This window comes from Columba livia, chromosome 1, assembly GCF_036013475.1.
Source record: "Columba livia isolate bColLiv1 breed racing homer chromosome 1, bColLiv1.pat.W.v2, whole genome shotgun sequence".
Lineage (NCBI taxonomy): Eukaryota > Metazoa > Chordata > Aves > Columbiformes > Columbidae > Columba > Columba livia.
The window spans coordinates 120,934,167-120,951,405 of record NC_088602.1 but is presented as its reverse complement, the minus strand read 5'-3'; the positions used below and the strand labels follow the sequence as shown (position 1 = coordinate 120,951,405).

At 43.1% G+C, this 17,239-nt stretch overlaps 1 protein-coding gene and 1 long non-coding RNA gene across 2 annotated transcripts in view; one reads left to right on the top strand and one right to left on the bottom strand.

Moving 5' to 3' along the window:
• The first annotated feature begins 324 nt into the window (after positions 1-324).
• Positions 325-10,840, top strand: LOC135580480 (uncharacterized). The gene is made up of 2 exons (XR_010475182.1): positions 325-677; positions 7,924-10,840. It is a non-coding gene; the product is annotated as an uncharacterized LOC135580480 (long non-coding RNA).
• The window catches only part of TMEM131 (transmembrane protein 131), a 102,977-nt gene continuing 96,307 nt past the window's right edge, over positions 10,570-17,239 (bottom strand). The window contains exons 39-41 of the mRNA XM_065075545.1: positions 16,497-16,594; positions 14,968-15,131; positions 10,570-11,611 (exon numbers count right to left, since the gene is read on the bottom strand). Coding sequence (XP_064931617.1) covers positions 11,318-11,611; positions 14,968-15,131; positions 16,497-16,594 — 556 coding nt within the window. The 3' untranslated portion in view covers positions 10,570-11,317. The remainder of the gene's footprint in view (positions 11,612-14,967; positions 15,132-16,496; positions 16,595-17,239) is intronic.

Below are 17,239 nucleotides of genomic sequence, written 5' to 3'. Positions count from 1 at the left end.
ATTATTATCCAGGAGCAAAGAACTTAAAGCCGTACCTTGGCAGTTCCTGCAGCAAGGAGGCCTGGCGGGTATATTATACCTCCCCAAAGGCAGGAATGACCGTAATGCTGTTAAGCTATGGAAAACTCTTGTGGGCTCACGTGTGTGTGAGCAAGCACACATGGGAGATTGGGGCGCACCATGTCACTCAACACGTGAAGTGAGAATAGCCATTACGCTGCCAGGGCCCTTTTACACTGAGGGTGGTGAGACACTGGCCCAGGTTGCCCAGAGAGGCGGTAGATGCCCCATCCCTGGAGACATTCCAGGCCAGGCTGGACGGGGCTCTGAGCAACCTGATCTAGTTGAAGATGTCCCTGTTCAGTGCAGGGGGTTGGACTGGATGATGTTTGAAGGTCCCTTCCAACACAAACTATCTTATTCCGTGATAACCGCTCCGCCCGTAGCCGCCCGCTGGCCCCGCCCCCGCGCGGCGGACCGTTGAAAAGAAGCGGGAGGGGCTCGCGCACGCCAGCCCCCGGCCCTAGCGGCTGCTGGTCTCGCGCGCCAGCGAGCCCGGGTGACGGCGGCGCTGCCCGCACGGGGGCGCCCTACGGACAGGCAGAGCCGGGCAGAGCCGCCGCTCGGAAGTCTCCGGGGCCCGAGGAGGCCGGAGCCGGGCGGAGGAGTTCCCTCAGGTGGGGTTGGCGGCGGGAGCGGCCCACGAGGAGCGAGCTGAGCGGGAGGCAGCAGCGGGCGGGTCGGCACTGGCGGCCGGTGTGAGGCGCGGGAGTGAACACCCCGCTCGGCCGCGTTGGCGGTTGGTAGAGCCCTCTCCCCCGCAGCGTACGTGTTACTGCAGTCGCCGTTCCTCAAGCAGCAAGGGCTGCTCGTCAGTGTGGGCTATCATAGAGTCATAGAATCGTTTCGGTTGGAAGAGACCTTCAGGATCATTGAGTCCAACTATAACCTAACTCTGGCACTAAGCCATGTCCCTAAGAACCTAATCTATGCATATTTTAAACACCTCCAGGGATGGTGACTCCACTACGGGAGCCTGGGCAGCCTGTTCCAATGCCTGACAACCCCTTCCGTGAAGACTTTTTTTTCCTCATGTCCGATCTAAACCTCCCCTGGCACAACTTGAGGCCATTTCCTCTTGTTCTATCACTTCTTACTTTGGAGAAGAGATTGACACCCTCCATGCTACAACCTCCTTTCAGGTCGTTGTAGACAGCGATAAGGTCTCCCCTCAGCCTCCTTTTCTCCAGGCTGAACAGCCCCAGTTCCCTCAGCTGCTCCTCATCAGACTTGTGCTCCCTTGTTGTAGCCTGCAGCATCTCTTCTAGAAACATGCTAGCTATGTAGTATTCTTCAAACCAACAGGACCAAGAATCCTGTTGTAGTATTTGTTAGATCCTGTGCTTAAATGAAAGTTCCTAAAAATTGTAGTCAGGTAACTGCTTATCTTTTTTTTTATTTGGCATATTCGTGATGCTTAGAATTTCAATTTTGAAATAGAGGCAAGTTGATCTTTGGAGTTCATAAAATATTGTAGCAATAAAACATGTTTATGTGAAGGCAAGATAGCTAACCACTTTTAAAATTTCATCACGAATTGCTTAAATTTTAGCCATGTCTTGAAGTACTGCTGTTTGCAAGCAGTGCTTTGCAGGCACAGCCACAGCCTTACCCCAGCTGCATTTGTCGCACCCAGCTGAGTAACACAGCTTGTGGACATGGCCCTGCTGCCTGCACCCTCTGCTCTCCCAAGCTTTGTAGCCCCATGGAACCCGGTCACCATTATTACCCTCTCTTCCCCACTGAAGCCTTGTTGCAGGTCCACTGCTTGAGCTGGTTGCACAAGGTGCTGGAAGAGCTTTTGTGCCTCTCTCCCTTTCCTCTAGTCACCCTCTGGCGACAACTCCAAAAGCACCAGGTGGCTTTTTCGGTACATGAGTTGTTATGTAGTATGGCCCTTTCCAGTGAGATGGTGAAGTGCTGCTGGTTTAGGTTGTGGGAATTCAGTGGGGATTTTACTGAGTGAAGAGGTGGGAAAGTGACTTCTCAGGTCTCCAGGAGGGATTGTCACTAGGGTAGGCTGAGTGCCATGGGGCATTTCCAGGTGCAAACTCTTTCCTGGAAGAGCTTTTAACCTAGGTTAGCTACCTGGTTTTCATGGTTTGGGGTGAATGCAAGAAGCAGCCTCTTGTTTGTAGTTCCATGGCCCAAATGTTCCCCAGGTACAGCATTCTTGCAGTTAGGCTTGCTTACATTTCATTAGCAGTGCTGTTCTGCTGGTGTTTTGTCAGCTCTGGAATGCTCATATCGATGGGGCTCCTCAAGGGCCAGAGAAACGCTGTTTTTCTGGGGCCTGCTTGGACAGACACAGAAGTAGTTCTAGGTGTCTTGAGAGTTACTTAATTAAACAGGCAGTTAATAGGTAAGATTGGGCAGACAGCTAGATTCAAGGCTTACCAACCTAAATTAGGAACCTCAAAACATCTCTGCTTTGTGGTAGCAAAAACCAACCCAGCTCCATGTCCTGTGTTTGGCAGTGCCTTCTACCTTATAACTGTGAAAGGACAGAAACATAATGTGGGATTTCCAAGTGGTTTTGTACAGTTTTTTTACTACTTGCATGTTCAGCTGTGTGTGTGTCAGAAGTGCTAGCTCTGAATTCATTTATATAGTGCTAGCATGGTGCTTTCTGTTGTGTCACGTCATCTTTACTTCCCCTTCTCTGTGTATTTATTTCTTTATTTCCTTTTGGGCTGTCATCATTTGAGTCCTTGTCAATAAACTGTAGCTGGTTTATTTTTTGTTTTGTTTTTGCATTTTACTGATACATTCCTGTCTGCTGTCAGACTATGGCTCTAGATGGACAGTAATTGGATCATTGTTCTTGTTTTCATATTGTAAATCAAGACTGATCGTTATTTAAAGAAAGCAGAACTACCGAATAGCATTGCTAAAAAAGTGGGCAGCTTTTCCAAGGAAGGCAAACTTCTGAGCTCATGGTAGTTTCAAAAGACTAAGAGAAGTGAACTGCTATTCTGGTCTCACTGCTTACTCTACCAACCTGTTGAAAGATTAGGTGGCAGCCCAAAGTCTGTTCTTGCAGAGATGTAGAAGGACCATGTGAGGGCATACAGGGGTGGTTCAGGACCATCCACAGTATTAAAGTTCAAGTGCCACTTCAGTGTCTCACAGATGCAGGGCGCTGTGCTCATGCTGTTGTTTGGTTGTTGAAGAGCTAAGCTAGGAGTCAGTGCTAAAATGGGGTAGAAAAGTGGGACTTAGAAGGGTAGAAGCTTTGAATGCACTTACACCTGGGATAGGTTTGGCTTTAAAACATTTGCTCTTTTCTTTAATCAATATTTATTCATGAATCTTGAAAGGTAGGTGACCTATGGTGACCTGGGTTCTGCACGTGGGAGGCACAGGGCTCTTTTGGATCTTAATGAGAAAGGCACATAGTGTAATAACATTGCCACTTTATAAGGTAGAATAAAAAAAGAAATATAGATAGTAAATCTCAATTCCTGACAGGTGCTGGGAACCATGCTTCCGTGCAGCATCAGAGAGACCCCAGATAGATTCCCATGGAAGATCTGAAGTTTAGTCCCCTCCTGCACCATGGTGCCTTTTGTCTTGCATAGGGATCAAACCCATCTGTCTCCACCTGACAGGTAGGAGCATCCTGTCCTCTCTTTCATGATGTTCACCAGAGCGCAGCACCAGCAGGCACAGGGCATTCTAGCTCATCCCCTTCCAGTGTTGCATATGAGGGGTCACACAGGAGTTACCCCTGCTAATGCACCAGCTGCTCAGGCCTGAAGTAGGAGACCCAGCAGTAGGCACAACCTGCCAAAGATCACTAACTTCTCCAGTAAGTCTTAAACAAGGCACCCAATACAACCTGGAAGAGAGCAGGGCTGCAGAAGGGCTTTGATATTGAAACTAGTTAGTGGGACAGAACAAACAATAAGAACTGAAATACTCAAAGGGGAGAGAATGCGGAGCCTGAAAAAAGCTCAGCAAAGGCCTTTCATGAGGATAAAGTGGACTGAAAGATTGGGAGGAGAGCAGAAACCAATGTGTTGGAGATTTGAACAAAAAATACAAATAACAGCATGCAATCCCTCAAGTAGGGTGTGTAGGAACGAGTTGTAAAAAAGTTCTGTGAGAACTGGAGGAGCTGGGAGTTGTGAATGTGTAGAGAACATCGCAGGTTAAAAGGATTCAATATTGGGGACTTGTAAGGTGAGCAGATATAGAAGAAAACATACTGAAAATATGTAGAAGGGGAAAGAAAGAAAAGTGGTTCATTTGCAGATAGTTTAATGAAAGAAATATTAAAATATAGGAAATATACATATATATGTCTGGCATGTTGTGATACTATGCTTAAAGAGAAGTGAAAGCCTGATGTGACTAACAGGGTGCCCCGATTTCATAGAATCATAGAATTCCAGGTTGGAAGGGACCTCAAGGATCATCTGGTCCAAACTTTCTTCACAAAAGCATATAGCCCAGTACCCTGTCCAGCTGAATCTTGAAAGTGCACAATATTGGGGAAACCACCACTTCCCTGGGGAGATTTTCTCATCACGGAAGATTTGTGGACTTTCCCCACTGAACTGCAAGAAGTTTCTATTTCCTCTTGGTTTAGGATTTCTGGCACATTACTGTTAAGGAATGATAGCTGTATAGACAGGCAGTGGGGAGTGTTCATTTTCTCGATGTACAACTCATTCAAGCAAAATGCTACTACCGTATCTGACATTTTTTTGCAAGGTTTCAGGAAAAAATCACAGAGGAAATTTAAAGGCCAGCTGGCACTGCTGTGATGGTCTGAATGCTCATTTGTAGCCACAGAGGTGTGCTGTTTATCTAAATAGTGGGACTTGTAGTCTTCACTGTGCAGAGAGAGGAAATGGCATAACTCAAATTTATTGAGTTAGGGGAAGTGTTTTCCAGTGTGCTGATTTAATCAGAATTCCTGAAAGCCTACCAGGATTTTTTTCCCATGAGTTTATAGTGCTGTATTGACCAAATCAGTGACTTCTCACAAGGAGGCTCCATTTAAAAACAAAGCCGGCACCTATACCATCCATTTTCTAAAGCTGTCTGGTGCTGAACCTGCCGATTTCAGCAATATTCAGTTTTTATTGCTCTAATAACTGCATTGTATGGATTTTTGCATGCAGTTGATCGATGCAAGGGCAATAAGCCAGGACAAAATGCGCCTCTTTCTTATTTCACGTACCTGGAACCATAGATTCAACTCACAGGCACTGCCCAGGTCCCACATTTACACATCTGAAATAAATCTCTACATAACAGTGTGTCCTCTGTGTGTCCTTGTAGCATGGACATTTGCTTTCTGTTTGAGCTGGGATGAATTACCCTTTTGGAGCATTTTTTTAGACAGTTGAGTTCAGCTGCTTCAAAGAAAGGAACCTTCTTTTATCCTTCCTTTCCTTCCTCCCTCCCTCACACATACATGAAATCTGAATTTGTCACTAACTTTCTAAAGGTAGCTGAACTGTTCTATTCCATGTGCTTTTTTTTTCTTCTCAGTATTTCAAAGTATGAAGATATTCCATTCTGCCATGGCCTTTGCTTAGTCTAGCTGAATCATTAAGGCATTATTGATGTTTTCTTCAGCTCTGTTCGTTTTTACACCCCATCCTTCACTTGAATTTGAGGCTGAGTCTCCAGCCACAGAACAGAATTTGACAGGCAGGCAGATGTGAGCAAGGCTTGGCAGTCAGAAGCTCACAGGAAGAAACTTCTGTGTTGCTGGTTTGGAACAAGACGTTAAGTGAATATTCCCTGAAATTACTGTTATCCAAAAAGATTTCTAGTTTATCCAGCACAACAGGAATTTCCCTGTGAGCCTTAAGCTGAGTCATACCCATTTAATGTAGAACGTTGCATAGTTTTTAGGGACTTTCTTTATTCTTCATTGCCAAACTCTTCAATGTTGGCAGGATTTTGCTGGCAATTAACTTGACTGACAAGGACAAACTATACCAGGAGGATGAGTGATGCAAAGCTGAAGGGGCTAAAAGTCCTTTCCCCTTCCAGAAAACCAAAAACAGCCCATGAAGAAGCATCTTAGTATCTTGTCTGATTCCAGCTTCTGTGTATTTCCTTCTTGAGAGGCAGCAAGCCATCCTCCCTAGCTTCTGTTGTCCTCTATGTGGCCATAAATCAGGTTAATTTCCTCTCTCCTGTGAGTATTGTCTTCTCTGAAAATAATTCCAGGGCCAGGGAGTGATACTGGGTGAGGCAGAAGCTGCTCCAGGTGCTTGCTTTCCCAGTACACTTGCTTCCCAGCAAATTCCTTGTAACTAGGCCAAAATACCACAAGTGACTTCATCCTGCCATGGACCCATACCAAAAAACACCCAGGAAACTTTCCAGAATATATACATATATATATATATATATATATATATATATATTTTTTTTTTTTCCTTGGGAATTTCTTAGCCCCAGAATTATACAATGGATACCCTGTACCTCCTTCCTAGAGGTATCTCTCCCCTCATGCCCTCCCCAGCCCATACCTTTAGTCTCTTGTAGGATGCCAGACTCCAGATCCCCTGTCTTGTTTAGGGCAAGTAATTGAAATGTGACTTCTCACAGTTTGCAAGAGAGTCCAGCTCAGGCTTCAGGGCAGTCTGTTTGCTTCACCACCTGTAAGTACCCTCTGGCACACAGCCCATGTGATTCCCATTATCGCAGTGCTAGAACATCCCACTCACTTCTCGCTGCCACTCAAGTACTACTTGGGTCTTATCTTGTAAAACTTCTGGAGAGTCTGAGCATAACCCCCCTGAAGAGCCCATGTTAGCCAGTGTTAATGACACTGATGCAGAACATTTGCTTCACAGTAGGCAGATAGAGTATTGAAGTCAGGTCTCAGCTACAGGGTCTTTCCTGAAGGACCACTATTTGGTGATCCTAACTTGACAAAACACTTCAAGAAGGTTCCCTTAGGAAGTGGCTATCAAATCTATCTTGACTTTTCCTTCCACCTTCTGCACTACTCTTGGATTTGAGCAGCTACTTTTATACTGTTTTGCTCAGTTGTCATATATAGTAGGGTTTTAATTGCTTCTTAAGACTCAATTTTTATTAGTCCCTCTGAGTTTAGGCTAGTGCTTCATTACATTTTCTCTGACTCCTGCAGATGCTTGTGGCTTTACTTTCTGGTTTGATTTCTTCTTTGCTATATATAGAATAAAATGAATACATGCTCCACTTGCTCCTGGATCACACAGCATCTAACTAGCAAACTAGTAGAACTAAGTATGGTTAGCAGTTGTGTTCAGAGGACTGCTGAAGAGTGTGCTGGTTCAGTCATCCTGAAGACTGCTTGAGTATTTGTGTAACTGAACATAAAGTCCATCCTTTACTGGGGTTAGATGAAAAGCACTGGGCAAAAGACTCCATTTTGAAGCAGAACCTGTTTAAAATGAGGTGACACTGCGCTCTTCCAGTTGCAGCAACCATATAGGAGAAGCTGGGTTACTTCCAGTGCCAGCATGCGGCTCTCTTCTAATGAACTGACTCACCGTGAGCTGAAGCTGTCACTGCTTCATGAGGCTGAAACACTGAAGCTCAGAAAACTTGCTCATAATTACAAGTTAGGAGAACAGAGAAGGCACAGGCAAAACTGTATTTAGTGTAAAACAGCACTCCATGTAGAACAATTTCAGTGAAAGGTAGCTTCTTACCCCGTGAAGGTAAAACATTGGTGCAAGCTGAATTTTACCCCTCATTGGGCTGGGCAGACAGTTCATGGTCAGCTGGTGTGCAGTGGACAACTTCCATATGAGCTGAGCATGATACTCCAGTGCTGAGAATCTGCTGTTTACTCACAGTCTGCAATCTACATTGTCCTAGAGTTTGGTATTTCTCTTGCAGGGCAGCGGCCAAGCTACAGTATGTACTGCTGTTGACAGAGCTCTGGCTAGGGCTGGGCCCAGCCCTATTCATCGGTATGTTGGTTCATTCCAAGTGTCTGCATCTGTGAAACAAACACTAACTGGCCTTTGACTGGAATTTTCTATCCTGTTCTGATACAGTCTTTAACAAACTCTCTGATGCCTTTCAAGAGCTTTTTTAAATAGAGCTTGTGCTAATTAACTTAGCCTCACATGTTAAGGCCATACTTACCTACTTCAGGCTTTTAGAATTTAAAAACAGGCCAGAAACTTTTCGGGTTTTTAAAGTCTATTTGTTAGAACTGGCAGAATAGAACTGCCCTTTCAGAGTACCAAAATAATTATTAAATTAACAGTAATTGTTTCTCTTCCTTGCTGGGAACTTCACATTCCTAGTAGCTTCCAGGTCTGGAAGAGCAGAGCTGACTCGTGGTAGTTTGGCCCTGATGCTACTTTGAAGAAAAGTTTTAAATTATCAGAGACACTGTGAGCTGCCTGGTTTCCAGGACAGCCCATCTTCCAAGCACTTTATCCTGATTTTTTCCTCTGGTGTTTTCACTTGAGAGAGAACTTCCTTCATGGTCTGAGCTTCAGTCTTGTTCATTCTGCTTTTGAAAACACAGTCCACCCTTGCTTCCAAGCTTCTGACCTTACTTCTCCCTATGATATTTAAGTTGTCCTTCTAGCTGGCTGCAACATTTTCCATCTCATCTAGGTTTTTATATAAGACTTTACATGGGCTTTGGCAAAAAAACATGTTTTCTTTTATTTTCACCTCAGCATAAGATGTCTGTCCTTGCTTTTATTCTGTGATGTCTGTGGATGCTTCTGGCCCATCGTCCCCACACTGCTTCCCCGCTCTCCTTTTCAATAATTTTGTAAGTGTTTTCAATACATGTAAAGAATGATCACACCATAAAAGCTGGCAAGGAGAAGCCTCAGGGAGAAGGCAGCAAAACCTGTGGTGTATGCATACTACCATGCACAGAAGTTTCTTTAGAAATAAGCAGCTCATGTCCATATTTTATTTCAACTAAATTCTGTAAATTACAGTTAGGACTTCTTTTCAAGGCAGCTCTTTTGCTTTCTTTAACTAGGCAGAACAGCATGAAGTAGTTCTCCAAAATAACCTTTGACTAAAGGGAAGGAAGATAGGGCACTCACAAGCAGGAATTCTTTAGGCCTAGGGCATTTTCCTTTTAAATGTGGGGGGGGAAGGATACGCTTCCTACTCTCTTAGGAAACTGAAAACTCTGCCAAATGGATCTCAATAGTTCAGGTTGTTTCACCTGTGGAATTTAAGTAATATTTAGTTGATGCTCAAGAGGAAACTCCTCAAAAGCAAGAACTGAGAATATTCTAAAGGCAGCAGAAGTTATTTGCATTAACACAAGATAATAGTTCACTTTTTTTTTTGGGAAAAAAAAAGGTCTAAATATTTGTGTGCTGCCTTAACCTGTTCAAAGGGAAATGTTTTTTCAGCAGAAATTGTTTCCTGTCCTTACAAATGCTTAAACCACAGAGAACTATTAGTATCTCAGAATTAATTTCTGCTTCTCTCCTCCAAGGAATCAATTCTAATATAAACAGTTGCCGGGAAAAAAGAGGTGGCACATCACTTTAAGCAGCTTCTTTCACCTTGAAGTTCCTGCTAGTTATCTTCCCAAGTTCTATTTACAGAGAAACAGGCCCTGGCATGTCAGCAGCTTAACTCCTTATTCTTCATTTTGCATTTAGAGACTTGTTTGCCAAGTTACTCAGAAGGAAATTGCATACAAATCCAAGTTGAACATTTCATGACCTTGCATGGTTCTAGAAATACCCAAATTTTAAGAACAAAGGTGTTTCCAGCAAGTTCCTATTTCAGAGATCTATTTCTTCAGCTTCTGCTGGTGGCAGGAAGAAAACAGCAAGCTTATAGTTGTAGAGATTTTGTTTACATAATGTGAACAGGAAAAGTGGCCACATTTACTTAACCCTCACATTTTGTTGCATACAATATTCTTTGTAACATAAAGGGTTTAACTATAGAGTTCTTACTCTTTTAAAGGATGGATTCTGATAAAAATATGCTGCTGTAAATTTTACGAAGTGCCACCATGTCCTAAGTAAATTCACGGTGCTAGTGCTAATGCTTTTTTGTAATTGAAAGGTTCATTTTTATTTCACTTTAGCTCAGATGGATAGATGTAGTCTCTGGGATTTGCCTTACTGTTAATGAATGGAAAGAGCGACTTTAAAGGCACAGATAAATCACTTCTAAAAATGGTAACATTCTTGTTCAGACCTATACATGAACAGTGTTACAAAGGTGGGTGTAGCATAAACAGCAGCATCTGCTACTATGCCTGATACCTGGAACCTTGGGCAGTGTAGATACATTTCCAGCATTTTGGTATCCAGCTTTCAAGTGGGTGGTACTGTGTAATCCTGAAAGTAATTTCTAATTTTCCACTGCTATGTAAACCCACACTGCTGAGAAGCCAGGTTTCATCTGCAGTGAAGTTTCTGTTCATATAGGCCCTATGTGCAGTAAATTCTGGCCTGAAAACTAACTCTGCCAAGCGGACCCATGCATGCTCAAGTGCAGAAAAGACCAGGAGAACAGAATTACAGCAGACAGCTCTTGAAAAAAGCAGTATTTATTTTAAAGTACAACCCAAAGTTGTATCCTGTAAGAAATGCACAAGGTATCTTGTTTCTTCCACAAGTGTTGGCTGTGTGCATTTCAGTTCAACTTAAAAATGCATTCAGGTTTACAAATGTACAAACAGCACAGAAAGTGTATTACAGTCTCAACAGAATGCTCTTACATTCAGCCATTTGCTCTTAAGGTTTTGTGTTGGTTTTGTTGGGTTTTTTTGTAGATTTTTATTTTTTTTTTTACATTCTTAGAACCTGTGTTAACAAAGAGCCTTATTTTAAAAAAATACTCTGTATTTTAGCACAAAGTGCCTTTTGATTTTAAATTAGAACTTGGAGGATAATACTGGAAAAAATTTAAAAACCCAAACTGGTACTTTTCATAAAAGTATTGCATGCCAGGGCCATTTTATAGTTCAAATTGTTTCCTAAATAAAGATGGCAGATGGTAAAATATGAAACCAGTGAAATTGTTCAGATTTACAGGCTTCAACTGTAGCTGGGATTTGTGACCACACCCAGACTTTTTCAAGCTTATCCACAATCTCACACTACCATATTACAGGGCAGACTTCAAAAAGGAGCAAGTGATGAAAGCATGACTGGTGGGGGGGGGGATGAGAAAAAGGGGGGGAAGCAATGACCAGCAACAGCCTGAAAATGATGTTTCAAAAATTTGCATTCAGAATTGTATCATGACCTGAATAAGAGTTCTTTCCTTTTGCTGAACTTCAGTTTTCATGAGGATAGTGTGAATTAGACCAAGGATCTGAACTTCTTCTTCCAATTGTTGGGCTCCAAATTCTCCAAGGATCGTAGGTCTGTCCCATGTCTTCGGCAGGATTGGCAACAGCAGCAGCGGGTGGGGGCGGAGCGGTGGTGGAGTTTTCACTACCCATGAGATCAATGCCTGACAACGCATTTGTTGGAGTGGTGAAGGGAAGGCCACTGTTGAGGTTGCTCGACCAAATGGAACTGCTGAATGGAGTGGTGGACCATAAGCCACTTGGGTTGCCAAGGATTGACTGCAGTGAAGACAAAGCCCAGTAAGTAGCAGTTCAACAACCTCTGTTTTCACCTTCTTTACAACCTCCCTGCTGTGAAACCCCTTCCGTCTTCACTGCAACATGCAGTTTGGAACTCCCTTTACTAGAACTTGCCCAGAGAAACCACACTACTAATGGTCACCGAACACCTCTGGCAACTGAATGGGCTGTAGAGTGCAATTACATTACAGGCTTTTAAGCTGTTTTCATTTGCGCTTATCCATCCCCAGACCATTACTAATTTAAGCACTACTAGTGTTCAAGCTTTAACACACAAGGGCCAAAAAGTTCAAGCTTAATTGAACTAGTTAGAATGAGGTAGATGAACATGGTTCAAATCTCACAAAAAAATTACAAAATTGAAGTTGTAATGGAAGGTCACAGCAAAGTCTACTCCTTGATCCTTTTTTGGCTGTTTGCAAACATTTCTCCTTGTACTCAGACATATCTGTTACAAATTGCGCATTTTGGGTGAACCCACCTGTGTTCAGTCGCACTGTACCTCCCCATATTCCCAGTGTATACTTTTTCCCCCATCCAAAATGGCTCCAGATGAAGGGAGAGGAGACTGGGGAACTGGCCATTTGTCATGGAGCTCCAGTAAGTCTGTCTTGGCTCAAGACATCTGGAAGTCTCTGACAAATGGTCATGGTGCAAATGCAGGTGTGCTGCAACATGTCACAACTGCATTTGGGATGCACAAAACAGGTACAGCAAACCTAGAGAACCCATGCAGAAATGAACAAGGGCCAGGTTTTGTCAACTGTTTTATTAAAGCCCAAACAGTAGCAAGCAACCAGCAGAGGAACCTAACCCATGGTGTGGTGGAAAGTGACACCCGGAAGCAGCCAGAGATGGAGATGAGAAAGGTTAAGCATAACTTTCATGCTAATATTAGCACAGAACCTGCTACATGTAGGCTTAACGCTCTACATACCTCAGTGCCAATACATTTAGTGTACATATGCTGTACATTCAATTTGCAAATATACAGTAAACTTGATACATCCAAAAGGCAGTGGATTTTTTGAGTAAGTGCTATAAGGTACAACCATCCTTATGTTTGGATTTACTGGGTAGAGATAGGGCAGATGAAAATAAAAATCCCTTTAGAAAAGTAAACAAGGTAAACTCCGCAAATGTCTTCATTTCCGTTTTTTATTTTCTCCTTGGCAATGAAGATCAGCTCACTGTAATCATACCTGAAATTGGTTGGACACTAACACATTACCACAGGTCTTCATAGAATTACCAAGGGTTGGACAGGCGCTCTGAGCAGACACAGGGGTTAACTGGGCCAACATCATGAGGGCTCTCCAATGTCACTGAGAAGTTGAGCTAAACTAGGGTCACAGTTTATTACTGTTACATAACTAAAAGGTTATATTTAAGCTCTACAGGCATTAGACGACTAAGCCTACAGTAGGAAACACTCGTTCTGCTGCTCAGACACCAACCCTGACACATTCAAAATCTACTCTATTTTCTCCTGTGCGCAAGAGCCAGAAACTATTCCTATATGTCCCAAAAGCATTTGGGAAAGCCTGATAGACAGGCAATTGCTCATAAAGTTGAAGCAACCAGGAAAGGAAGAGCAGAGGAGAGTACCCAAGACTAGACTGCTAGGCTGGCAGCAGGATGTACAAAGTGGCAGTCGGACAGAACCACGCACAGGGAAATGGAGGAAAGAGGAATGAGGGACTGCAGTTAGAAAGAAATCTGGGAAGAAGTACCAGCAATGCAGCAAGGCCTGAGGGGAGATGGGATCCAGAAGTCAAATGCTATATATACAGAAGCAGAGTTATGCATAAAATGGGAAAGCAAGAGGAATAAGGAAGGAAAATGATCAAAATCAACTCCCCAGAAACCCTCCTAGAAAAAAGGGTAACACAGAAGCCACTGTGTAAGTGCTGTTTGTAAGAACAGCTGTGGCTCTTGTGCCAGGGCCCTGGCCTGCTACCTGCAGTCTTATCTAGCACTTGCAGCAAGGAAGTTCAGTGGCAGTACAGCCAAGTCTTCCTGCTCTGGCTCACCATGAGCACTTGGCGGGGGTGAGGGGGGGAAATCACTCTCACTAAACACATCTTAGACTACTTCAGTCTGTTTGCTGCTGTTTGTTTGTTAAGTGATCTTCTGATTGAATAAGCTCCTGAAATGCCTCCCTCCCCCCCTTTTTTTTCTTCCTTCTTCTTCCCCAAAATTGAAGTATTTGAAGAGAAAGACTGACAATTCTTCTCTACCATTTATCTGGTTTCTGCCTCGATGCTTCCTAAAGTGCACCCTAAAGCACACTTTCCAAGTATTTTTCAGAAGTAGCTGGGAAACAGGTTAGGAGCTAGAGAGATTGTTCAGGTTGTCTTCAATTCTTCCTCCTATCAAATGCTGAGACATATGCCCTCCATGTGACTAAAAAGCAAAAATCTCTCCTTATATAGTTCTAGTGAGGTTACAGCTATGGTTGTAACCACATGAGAAGGGCAGGATTGGTGAGTGTGTATCTCTAAGAAGCTGCATGACCTTCTTCAGCTTCCCCTGCCCCCACCTTCCTCTGCTCCATCTGAACTGCTACCAGGTGAAGTAAACAGTGCCTCTTACTCACTACAAAAACATTTTCAGAAGACAAGATGAAGAATGATTTCAGCTGGCACTGAAGACAGCTGTTGTGGTGTGAGTTTTATTCTGACAGATAGAGAAGCACAAGGATGAGAGAGCACTGCTACAATGTGTAAAAGCTTTTTTTTCTTCCTCTTTGTCTATACTCAAGTTCTCCATTAAAATTAGGAGTCAGTTTAAAGACTTCACCTTATGCTCACGCCTTTAGTGTTTTTTTCTAAACTGAAAAGAATACATTTGAGGTCGTTTATATAAGTTATTCTTGACCTTTTGTTAATTTACAAGTAGGTGCAACACTGGATTCAGGAAGCAGAATCAAAGTCTGAAAGTTATCCTATTGGCTACTTTGCAACTGTCCAAACTGTAAGCAACAGAGGCAGCGTCCAGCCACGGCACAGGAGCAGAATGGTGCTTTCCACAATCCTGAAGCACGTGGGAATGGAGCACACTTTTCTAAGTGCTGCAAGGTGCTCTTGTGAGAAATATTTTCATGTGAAACAATCTACATGGATTCGTCATCCACAAGTGAGCCGACAAATCACTCATTGTCCAACAGCTGTGTCAAGTACACAGAATGATGAATACATACAACTTGCCTTTTTCCTTATTCCTCAGTCGATTTTTTTAATCCAAATTTAAAAATCCTCTACATGAAATTAGATGGCAGGTACAGAATGGGTTTGGAATAGTAAAAAAAAGCTGTATTTGTACTGAATACTTACTGCAGTTGTGTGAGTCGGGGAACTCGAGCTTGTTGGCCAGGAGGGTGCAGAATCTGTAGCTGAAGGATCCCAGATGGATGATGGAACGTTACTGAATTCACTCCAGTTTCTCTGAACATCCTGCCCATATGCAGATCGAGCTAAACCAAGTTTGCTAAAAACCTCTAAAAAGAAAATGAAATAAAACTGAGTATATTACTGTTTATCTTCTTCCTCCAAGAACCACAGCAGACTAATACTTTTCACAGTTTATTTCCTGTATTTTTTCTAGCAGGTCCTGCTGCAGTGCAAGGAAAGGTCACGCAGTAATACAGATCTCATTTAATATGCCCAGCATCAGACAGTGGCTAGAAAGTTAAAATCATGGTTATAGTGAGGAAAAGAGTTCTAAGCTCACTGTGTCTTATTCACTATCCACGTATAGGGTATGTGTGGTTCCTGGTATTGATCCACAAGCAAACAGCCAGGAAACCGGGCAGAAGCACAGCACTGCTGAGAGCCCCGGCAGTTCCTCGTAACAAGGTACCTCTGCAGATGGAATAAGGAACTGGAGTGAAGGAGCCTCTTGTAATTGCAGCACTTGTTTGCCTGGCAGCACTCCCCGCCCTGGTGACCCCAGTGCACAAGGCAGCATCGGCTGTATCCAGCCCAGACCCCATCTCCGCCAGAGGAGAAGGCACAACCAGCGCTCGCAGTCTGCATGGTCCAACTACCTGCAGCACCTTACTGCCAGCCCTCGGAGTGTTGGTGATGAAGATGAAAGAACCCCAAAGCAACAGCTGCTCTTGATGCCACACACCCAGCATTTTTCAGTAGACATACAATTTTTTCAGTGGACAGCATTTCTTCAGTAGACATGAAATCCATTTTGCAAATGCCATATGGAAGATTTGCTTTGCTTATCTTTTGCAGGCAATTTAAAGAAATACCATACATCCCCAAACAGGGTATACAAATCTACAGAAAGTATGCAGAGAATCCATGCCCTGCCTGCATCAAGGCCCAAATTACAGAAAGTTTACCTAAACATTTAAATACAGGATTACTATGCATCAGTTCATCATGCAGCTACACAAACACTGGAGGAAAACACAAGAAGAAAGTAACATGAGGGACAGGCCATTGCCTTATTCACAGAGCAAAGGTTTCATACAGGTATTAAGTGCTCAAGAAACCACAGGCCCAATGGCACATTTCTGAGATGTACAGTAAAGCTTCAGGGGGAAGAGTGGAGGGGAGGAAGACTAAGGAAAAAAAACCCAACAGACCACAAATATCAAGAAATTTTTCTGAAACTGAAAAAACTTTAAACCCAAGTATTTCCAGCCCAAACACTGTAAAGAGTTTCCACTTACTCTCTCTGGGCTGAAACACAGATTACACACAGCCACATTTTTAACATACTTTCCTAAGCAGTCATCCTTTTTGGGGACAGGGATGGGAACACTGTGCTTAGAACAGTGGAATGGAGATGTGCCATTTCGTTACCTGTATTTGAATACAGAAAATCCTGAAAGCCAAAAACTCACCTCCAGTTAAGTTAAAAGAATGTCCAAATGCAGAGAATGAGTTGAGAGGGGTGAAGTCGGGACTGCTGGGATTGCTGATAGGGCTCCACAAACCTGAACTAAAGATTATGGAATAATGGAAAAGCAATACACAACTCATTAATACAGTACTATCAACAATATTCACTTGTGGTCTGCATACAAATGTACATGTACAAATGGATGAGGGTTTGTATGCATTTAACTATACATATATATCTATATATATACATCTACATATCTATCTATCTTTATATATACTTAATGGTGACCAAGATTTAGGATATCAGCTTATTTTTGTTTAAACAAAAGACTTCAGTGAAATACCATTTTCCTGTGTATACACCTACCTTGGAGCAACACACTGCTATGGACATAATGGTCTTTAATCCCTAGCCTGAGCTCCTCCACAAACCTGAGAGTAGCTCTTTTGATCAGTTTTTCAGAAAACTTACAGGGTCTAAGCCATAGCGCAGGTTTTTTTGACAAAAGGATAAGATTTAGAACAGCTCAGGAGGGACACAAATGCTCACACTCAAGCTTGTGGGCAAGCTTCTTGAAATTGCAGATGAGCTACCTGGAACCAGTAATAAACATTTACAAAAACAAACCAAAACCCGCCCCACAAACTTTGCTCAGAAAAGCAATTCCTTTGCGTATCGAAACTCGAATTCAAGTCTCTTTCCTGTTCCAGAAATGTTACCAGACTCTCACTGCTTTTTACA